We start from the raw sequence: 10,884 nt of genomic DNA on the forward strand, positions 1-10,884 counted from the left end.
CATGAGAGACTCCATGCAGGCAACAAGCACATCACAGTGGAAGCATTCTAAGGACCTGAGAATAAAACATGCTAAAAAGTCAACACGAATGTTGATGAGTTATAGGTTTAATTGCTCGAATCATAAACATATATAAAGATAGACCACAAGATTTCATCAAAAGTTTATCAATAGATTCTATTTAACAGAGCACCCTGGTAACTAAACTTAATGCTATAGTGATAGTTACCCCATTCGTTTTAATACACGCAAACCAACGTGTCTTAAACTCAAATAACATACGTCCGTTAAAAGGCTAGCGCTCTAGCTCGGACGGGGATGTCAATCCCTATGGATCCATATACAATTATTCGCGTCCACCAGTCCATATCCTATGTACTGGCAGCTACTAGTTACTAAAGCTAAGGGATTTTCAGTTTAACTCAGTGTAGAATTTAGTATGTACTTGTGTCTTATCGCGTTTAAAATAAATTGCATGTATTCTCAGCCCAAAAATATTTAAAGTATTTAAAAAGGGAGACTATAACTCACAGTTCAATATTGCGATTCAATATTGTAGGTAAATTGTGTAGACGTAATGATAGTAGACGACTGTATGGTTGCCCTTGGATTCAAGAACAATACCCCGAACAATACCCAATATTTCCTTAGCTTAAAGCGGTTTGAAACCCGAATTAAAAACACCCTCGTATATACCTAATTATTATTAAACTTAAGTTTAAAATTATAATTATAAATAAATTACAGAAATATATTTGTGAAATTTTTCGTCGAACAAGCTGGCTTTTTATAGTACTTTACCATTTACTGTAACTCATGCGATCGCATGAGTTTTCAGTGTTTTTCCCATGCGATCGCATGGCCGCCTTTTCCGTTTTTGTTTGCTAGTTCGTCGACATCAAATAGTATTTTACTGTAGCAAATAGTGTTCACTGTAGCAAATAGTGTTTTACTGTAGCAAATAGTATTTTACTGTAGCAAAGTCGTTTTTACAGTAGCAATTAGTGTTTTACTTGTACATCTTATAATATATATATATATATATATATATATATATATATATATATATATATATATATATATATATATATATATATATACATAATATTAAATCATATAGAGAATTGGTTTAAATTAGTCGAAATTTTCCGGGTCATCACACGTATATATTCCAATCCAATTATAATGGTTCGTGAATCGTCAGGGTTTGGTCAAGGTTTAATGAATGTATGAACATAGTTTAAAATTTTTGAGATTCAACATTACAGACTTTGCTTATCGTGTCGAAAACATATAAAGATTAAAGTTTAAATTTGTTCAGAAATTTACGGGTTGTCACAGATTATATGCGAGAGCCTTCCAAGGATGATATCATACGATTGTATAAGGCTCATGAAGAAATTCATGGTTTACCTGGAATGATCAGAAACATAGATTGTATGCATTGGGCATGGGGAAAATGTCCCGTTGCATGGAAAGCTCAATTTACTCGAGGCGATCACAAATTTCCAACTATTATGCTTGAAACCGTAGCCTCATATGATAATTGGATCTGGCATGCTTTCTTTGGTGTTTCGGGTTCAGATAACGATTTAAACGTCTTGAGCGCTAGTGATCTCTTCAACTCAATGCTTAATGAAGAAATAGAAGACATCCCTTTTACTGCAAATGGTGTTGAGTACAAAAGAGGATATTACTTTGCCGACGATATATACCTCGGGTGGGTATCATTGGTTAAGACGTTTTCAAGTGCAAATGATCAAAAATGTACTTACTTTTAGAAGAAACAAGCAGCAACATGCAAGGATATTAAGAGCACTTTTGGTATTCTAAAAGGGCGTTGGCATATACTATAATAACCGGCAAGAGCTTATAGCATCAATGTCATGAAACAGTTAATGTATAAGTGCATCATCTTACACAATATAATTGTTGAAGATAATGGTTTTAACCTAACCAAAAATGATTGAGTTTATGAACCCGTTGCTAATACGCAAAAAACTTGAATCGAGAGGTGTGAAACATACAGACGAATGACGAAAGAGTTACGCGATAGGGAAGTGCATGAGGGCCTACGATCGGATTTGGTTGAACATGTATGGGCTAATCGTGAGGAGTAGTAGACTGTTGATAATGCCAAAAACGAACATATATTTCATAGCATTATCCCTCAAGAAATACAAGCTTTTAGTTGCAATTGTTCTATTTATAAGTGATATTCGTTTAAATAATAAAAGGTAAAGACAAAAGACAGATTCGACGATTTGAAGACGCAAACGACCAAAAAGCTAAAAAGTACAAAGTACAATCAAAGTGGTTCAAATTATTGATGAGAAACGTCTCAAAATTACAAGAGTACGAGCCGCAAAACGCAAAGTACAAGATATTAAATAGTACGCAAGGACGTTCAAAAATCTGGAACCGGGACCAGAGTCAACTCTCAATGCTCGACGCAACGGACTAAAAATTACAAGTCAACTATGCACATGAATATAATATAATATATAATTAATTCTTAAAATTATATATATATATTATATTATTTAATAAAACCGTCGGCAAACTAGGAGACAAACGAATGTGAGCAGGATTCCCAGGCCATGCGATCGCATGGCCAAAAAGCCTATATCCCATGTGATCGCATGGTGGCTAAAGTCAGGCCACATCTATAAATTCAGCATTTTTCGGACGTTTTGTGTACTCCTTTTTCATTAATCTCTCTCTCAATATATATAATTATATTATAATTTTAATTTTAATTTTAATTTAAGATTAATAATAAGGGTATGTTAGCGAATGTTGTAAGTGTGTAAGTCGAAATTCTGTCCGTGTAACGCTACGCTATTATTAATCATTGTAAGTTATGTTCAACCTTTTTAAATTAATGTCTCGTAGCTAAGTTATTGATGTTATGCGAGGTGTATAAAAAATAGTTTATATTTTACTAGGAAAAACTATTAAATACGATACAATTTTACACAAGATATTTATTTATTTATAGAATGGATATACTTAAACCTTTCTACAACACTTATAGGCAGTGTACCTAATCGTACAGTAGTGTAGTTTTTAGTAAGTCCGGTTCGTTCCACAGGGAAATCTTTAAACAAAGCTCAACGCTATATTAATTTACTTTTATAAAAATACAAACATATATATAAGTAATTTTATTATTATAAAGGGGGGGTTTTACCGTTTAATGACCGGTTTGTCGATTTTAAAACTTTAGTTGCAGTTAAAACCTAATGTAAAATATTAAATAAATAAAAGACTTAATTTAAAGCGTAAAGTAAATAACGATAATGAAATTGCGAATAATAAAAGTGCGATAAAATAAACTTGCGATAATTAAAAAGTACGATAATTAAAAATGCAATTAAATATAATAACAATAAAAAATGCGATAATTAGAAGTGCAATTAAATATAAAATAAAGGAAATTAAATATGAAATAAAAGAATTATGCTTATTTAAACTTCCGTAATCATGATGTTTGACGTGTTGATTTTAGTTTTATGCCCATGGGTTAATTGTCCTTTGTCCTGGATTATTTAATATGTCCGTCTGGTTTTTGTCCATAACAGTCCATCAGTCATAAATATAAAGTGCGAGTGTCCTCATCAAATTATTCTTATACCCGAAGTTAAATATTCCAACTAATTGGGGATTCGAATTGTAACAAGGTTTTAATACTTTGTTTAATGAATACACCAGGTTATCGACTGCGTGTAAACCAAGGTTTTACTACTTTGTTAACAATTACACCAACTACCCTTGAATGTAATTTCACCCCTGTTTTAATTATTCTAGTGGCTATTAATCCATTCCCGTGTCCGGTTAAATGAACGATTATTCGTACATATAAATACCCCGCCCATCGTGTCCGATTGAGTGTATATGGTAATTTATAGGGACGCCCAATTGTAAATCTTTATATTTACATTAACAAACTATCATTTAGTTAAACAAATATAAAGCCCATTAATAGCCCAAAGTCTAATTTCCACAAGTGTCGTTCTTTTGTCCAAACCCCAATTATGGTACAAAGCCCAATTACCCAATTTTAGTAATTAGCCCAACATCATGATTACTTCGTTTTAAATAAGCATAATAATAACTTAGCTACGAGACATTAATGTAAAAAGGTTGAACATAACTTACAATTATTAAAAATAGCGTAGCGTTACACGAACAGAATTTCGACTTACACCCTTACAATATTCGCTAACATACCCTTATTATTAGAATTATAATTAAAATTAAAATTAAAATTAAAATATAAATATAAATATATACGATATAGATAGAGAGATGGATATATTTGGTGGTTTTTTCGATCAGAATTCGTTTGCTTTTATAGGAAGTTTCTGAAATTGGGGCTCCGCGACTCGCGGCCTTTTTGGCCTTCAAACTCCGCGAGTCGCGGAGATTGAAATTACAGCTCACATCTTTTGGAGTCTTTCTTGCCGACGGATTTTATATATAAATATAAAATAAAAATAATTAATATAATTATTTATATATTATATTATATTCTTGTGCATAGTAGACTTGTAATTTTTAGTCCGTTGCGTCGAGCGTTGAGAGTTGACTCTGGTCCCGGTTCCGGATTTTTGAACGTCCTTGCGTACAATTTTATATTTTGTATTTTGCATTTTGAATCTTGTACTCTTGTAATTTCGAGACATTTCTTATCAATAATTGGAACCTCTTTGATTGTCTTTTGTACTTTTGAGCTTTTTGGTCGTTTGCGTCTTCAATTCGTCGAATCTGTCTTTTGTCTTCACCTTTTATTATTTAAACGAATATCACTTGTAAATAGAACAATTGCAACTAAAAGCTTGTCTTTCTTGAGGAATAATGCTATGAAATATATGTTCGTTTTTAGCATTATCAAATATTCCCACACTTGAGCGTTGCTTGTCCTCAAGCAATATTGTCTTGAAATACTAGAATCACTTCTTTATTCTTCACACTTTGTACATCAGTGATTTCTATATGGCGGTATAAACAATGGTAGTAACGATATGGTTTACAGTCCCACATGACTATAAAAAATTAGATCCATTAAGGAAATTGGATCTTTATGAAAACATTTGATCTTTTGAAAATTAAATCTAGTTTTTACCCTAGATAAGTTTTCCGGAATAACCCTTTACCGGTGTTTGCAAAATATTTTTGTGGGTTTGGTGGGTTTCAGATTTGAAAATTTTAGCTCAAAACTTATGGTTTTGTATCACCCACTTGCTAACCTTGTATTTGGAAAGCAACACGTCCAGTTTACTTGTCCCGTATATTACCTTTCGGTAAACTACCGTCCGGTTGTAAAGGAAAGCGTTGAACAAGCAACTGTTAAGGCAATGTCCCCTGACATGCTTTTAATTATGGTTTATAACGTGTCGGACGCAATTACTATCCTTTGTAGGAGCAATAGTAAAGCTCACCCTAGGAATTTTTCGGTCTGGCACAAGGTCCTGACTTTGACCATGCTATGCAACCACCGTTCTTACGGTTGACACCCGATTTAGTTCAGGTGACCTAATAAATTCCAGGTGAATTCCTAGGATTTTACGTTCAATGGTAATGAACGCATTGAAAATAGGGTTTTCAGAAAACAAATCGGTTTGTAATTTTGATCAAAATATTTTCTCGTTCAAGCTCGAGTTTAGATATCATCGAATTCCATGAGTTTGTAATTCTCAATCTTTAAGGTCAATCTCAAGGATTGAGTAATATCAGTCTTAAAAGCTGATTTTTAATCTTTAAGGAGATTATCCTTTCTGGGGATCTGATTCATTAGTCTTATCAAGCTAATTTGCACGGTGCCTCCCCATTGTACGAGATAAATCCTTCTCATGGTTAGGATAAATCTGACCACATGGCGACCCTGTTTAATGCTGAGGTCCGTGGATTTCCTGCTGATTTTAGTGATGACTTTTCTAGATTTTTCGTCAACCTACAGCTGGTCTGGACGACAACTTCATGACCTAAATCAAGAAGCGCGTGTCTTTTTCAGAAGACTTTACTTCCTTTTAATGATGGAATTGATTCATCGTGTAGATCCATCTTTTCTTTTCTTTCATCGGGTAAAACAGTTTAGTTTAGTCCAAAGCAAAAGTATTTTCAGTTATTTGTTACAGATATATGTGACATATGTTTAAGATAACTTGGTAAATTTTCCCACACTTGGCTTTTATTTTCCTTTTTATCGTCCTCTATTCCATTTTAAATGAATTTTAACATTTTAGTTTGTTTCTCAATTTATGTTCTTTCCGAGGTAACAATAATTTCGGTGTTAAAACCTAGTTTTATCGTTCATAAATATGTATAAACATGATTTTGAATTCATTTAATTGAAAATTTTGAAAAATTTTACTAGAATTGGGTAGTCAGTATATAAGTCTAGGGCTGTTCTTTTTTATCAGAGAGCACTAGATTCTAATACAACTACTGCTTTACTAGTATTTTTAATGGTAACCAAGTGTATAAAGTAAAAATTTTTAAAATCCGAAAGAATTTAACCCCTTCCCACACTTAAGATCTTGCAATGCCCTCATTTGCAAGAAATCAGTAACAATTTAAATTATTGAGGGTGATTAGTGTGAAAATGATTAAATTTTACCAAAGTTTCCAAATATATTGGCGTTTGTTTGCTGAATGATAAATGGTGCACATCATTTGTTCATTCCGTCTTGTTGTTATTTCACATATATTTCGCATCTTGTCGTCAAAATTAGTTGCTTTTGCTGAACTTAATGCCAGTCTTTGAAAATGCGTTGTTTTACCCTGTTGTGTACATAAGATAAACTGCAAACATATATACATATTTTTGAAGTTTGGTATATTACCCCACATTCAAAAATTATTAAAATCTAAGAATAAAAGTTAGATAATTATAAAAATGATTACAATATTAACAAAAGTATTAAACGTATCAATAATTACAAATTACAAAATAAAAAAAAATAATAAGTAAACTAAGGATGATATTGGTACCAATAGGGGTTCCAGGCATAACCATAAGTGCTATAGAATGCTTCGGCAGGGTCATACGTAGGATACGGTGGCTGCATCTCTATAGACCAAGGAGGGAAGATGGGTTTCGGTGAAGGAATATAGTTTCTACCTATATGTTGGCAATGAGCTATGATCTGGTTCTGATGAACTTGCCAATCTTCAAATGCTCTCTGTCTAGCATTTTCGTATTCCTGAGAAGCTATAAACCTATGCATTTCTTGCATCTCATTCCCCCCCTACATTACCTTGTTGCTGGTTTCTCTCCACCTGTGGATGTCTACCATGGTATCGTACTGCGGCGTTATTTCGCCTCTTCAAAACTTTCGCACCATGGTATACATTTAAACCTATAGTATCGCGGGGTTCCGGCTCTTCTAGTAATAATCCCCCCCCGACTTATATCCACACCGAGATATTCACCAATCAAAGTAATAAAAATACCACCTCCTATTATGCTATGTGGTCGCATCCCCCGAACCATAGCTGATAAATAATAACCCACACAATATGGTATACTTACAGCGCTTTGTGGGTCTCGAATACACATATGGTAAAACAAATCCTGTTCATTTACTTTTTCCTTGTTCTTACCCCTTTGTGTAATCGAATTAGCTAAAAACCTATGTATCACTCTTAATTCGGCTCTATCTATATCCAAATAAGAGTAATTTCCCCCTTTGAAACGGTGATGGCTTGTCATTTGACTCCACACACCGTGTGTATCAAAATTTTCATCTATCTTTCTACCGTTTAGTATCAATCCTCTACAATCGGCAGACGCTAACTCCTCAGGCGTATATATACGTAAAGCCTGAGCCATGTCCAGTAAAGACATGTGGCGCATCGAACCGCCTAACAAAAATCTAATAAAAGAACGATCGGTTAAACTAGCTACCCGATCATTCAACTCTATACTACATAACAATTCTTCACACCATACTTTATATACAGGTCTACGTATGGTGAATAAACATATCCAGTCATTAAAAGAAGAATTACCATACCTCTGTACAAGTAATTCCCTAATTGGCCCGGCCAATTCTACAGCTTCTAAGGGTCCCCATTCTATGACCCTCGGTACCTCAACAACCTTAGAATGAAGAGTATGCAAACCCCGTTGATATTTTGGATAATCTACCCAAAGTCTGTCAAATCTCAGGTTCGGGTGCAACTCTTCCAAGTGCATATCAGAAAAGGTCATGACTGGATGAGGTACATCCTGCTTGTAGTAGTTATCCACCTCCTGTTGTTCCAAATTCTCAGCAGGAGCATTGCGGGCTTGGGATGAAGATTCACCCCGTTCATTCTGCAAAACACATCAAACACAAATTTTGTGCATCCAAATATGCATTAGTGTCAGCAAAATCATCAATCAAAATAATTACAATGACATTATCAATTTATATCAAACTTAAGCTCATTTTCACATTTTTATCAAATCTACACTTTTTCAAATAAGCATATACGAAAATTTTCGCCAAGTTCATAAGCATTCAACTCAAATAACATGTCAAAATAATCATTACTAGCAATTAAACAAGTCTCAAATGGCATTATCTTTCAAAAATCAAGTTTATGAATTTTAGACTTGAAAAAGTCCACTTTAATTCTCAAAATCATGTTTAGGCTCAAAGTTTGGATCATTTAACTACCTAGACATGTTACACTACTCAATTTAGCAACAATTCATGACAAAAATCGGCCATAACCTGTTTATATCAAAAAGCCCCAAATTTGCTCAAGAACACAAACCCTAGATTATTCAAAATTTGAAGTTTAAGGCTTCTAATCATGTTAAACAGCATCAATCTAGGTTATACAAGCATAATACATAAACAATTTAAGCATAATTACACTAAAAAGCATCACAATCAAATTGGGGAAAAATTGCTCAAGAACATCAAATTTCGAATTAAATGGTGTTTAGGTGTAGAAATTTACCGTTTTTCTTGAGTAATTCTTAGATAGCATCCTTCTCAACATGATTTTAGCAAAAGATTTGGTGATTAACGGTTAAAAATTTTAATTTTGGGGTGTATTTTTCGGGTTTTTTCGGGGTTTTTTCGCTGCTGTGTTTTTGAGTTGTGGAGTTGTGTGTCCATAAACTGATCGTTCAGCTCTTTTATTTTTTTTCTGATTTTCGGTCCCTCCGCGAGTCGCGGTGAAATACTCTTCAAACTCCGCAACTCGCGGAGTTTGTTTTTTTTTTTTTTTTTAATCATTAACTTTTGAAAACAATTAAGAAATTAATTTTAAAATTTTGTTTCCCTTGTTATTTAGGACGAGGTCGTTTCGGATCGATGTCCTAGTCCGTCCTTCGACAAAATTTTAAAATTTGTCTTTTTGTAGCGATTGTTTTAAAAGCTAAGATTTTTGGGGTTTTTTCAATGTTTTTGGCATAATTTAATTCAATAAGATTAAAAATAATGATAATAAAAGTTCTCGTCCCTACCTCTGGTAAAGCAATTTCGGTTCAAAGACCTAGTCTTCAACTTACGACGAATTTTAAAAATCATATTCTTAACTTAATGAGATAAAGTAAATTTTTGTTTTTAAATTCACACAACTTAAATATAAAATTCAAAATTAATATTAAAAATTCACACCAAACTTAAAATTTGAAATGCATAAAATTAAAAATTAATATTTTAAAAATTAAAAATTCACACCAAACTTAATTTAAAAATTTATAAATTCATATCAAACTTATATTATGGTTCAAATATTTACAATTTTAAATATATTATTTTTATAAAGTTTACAATATTAATTTAAGATTTAAATATTAATTTTAAAAACATGGTAAAAATAAAATTAAAAATCTTTTTGTCTTTTTATCCCACTTTAATCAATCAAATATTATCAAAAATATGCGCCCCTCTTTTCGGTAAAGTAATTTCGGTTCCAAGACCTAATTTAACTCATGACGAATTTTTGAAATATTTTGGGTTGATTGATTAAAGATATTTATACCTTAAGAATAAACGTTAAATTTCGCAGTGATGTAATAAATTTTTGAATGATATCAATAATTTCGGTCGCCAAACCTAATTTTATTCAATACCAATTTAATACTTTTTAGCGAATAAATTAGCGTTTATTATCAAAAGGTTAAAAATAAAAATAAAAATAAAAACTGTACAGACAGACCTGTGAAATAGATTTCTTAGTTATATGATCTATCCCATTCATAAGATAGTCGGTTTAATTGGTTTTCCATGGCTACATAGGCGTAACCTCGAGCATTCAGTGTCTTTTCTTCTAAACATATGAACGGTCCGTCTCTGCATAAAGTAACAAATTCGGTATTTGAATAGGTTTGATTATTTGAACATTTACCTCCATGTGACCATTTTCCGCATTTGTGACATCTTTCTAGGTGTCGTGCTCTTCTTTTCGCTGCGGATTTTGATTTTCCTTTACCAAATTGTAACTTATTATCTTCGCATCTGGATTCTTTTCTAACTCCGTCCATTATTTCTCTGATTACTGATACTATTTCACTCGGGAGTATGTCGTTATTACGTTTAGTGATCAAAGCGTGTAGCATTAGACCATGGTTTAGCTCACAGGCAGTCTTCATTTCGTAAAAACCTAAAAAAAATAAAAATTCAGAATGGGGGGAGAAGACTAGTTCTTTAGGGTCTGCTAGGGAAAGACCATTCGGGTTCCATTTTCGAGAACTACACGAAAACAGACAATCTAACTCTAACAGAAATACATATTATCCTTTAAAGACTTGATTCTCCCCACACTTAGTTAGCTGTGGTGTCGAAATTGTGATTAACTTCGTTTTCGACTTCCATCGGACCATGTATGTAATGTTTAACTCTGTGACCATTAACTTTAAATTAAATCCCATTTGAA

General features: G+C 32.8%; 1 protein-coding gene across 1 annotated transcript; it reads left to right on the forward strand.

Annotated features, from left to right (window-relative positions):
• Positions 1 to 1,346: 1,346 nt before the first annotated feature.
• LOC139848726 (uncharacterized) lies at positions 1,347 to 1,781 on the forward strand. Its single transcript, XM_071838432.1, has one exon. The coding sequence runs from the start codon at positions 1,347 to 1,349 to the stop codon at positions 1,779 to 1,781; it is 435 nt and encodes a 144-aa protein (XP_071694533.1).
• Positions 1,782 to 10,884: the final 9,103 nt, after the last annotated feature.

Source organism: Rutidosis leptorrhynchoides, chromosome 5 (assembly GCF_046630445.1).
Source record: "Rutidosis leptorrhynchoides isolate AG116_Rl617_1_P2 chromosome 5, CSIRO_AGI_Rlap_v1, whole genome shotgun sequence".
NCBI classification, from domain to species: domain Eukaryota; kingdom Viridiplantae; phylum Streptophyta; class Magnoliopsida; order Asterales; family Asteraceae; genus Rutidosis; species Rutidosis leptorrhynchoides.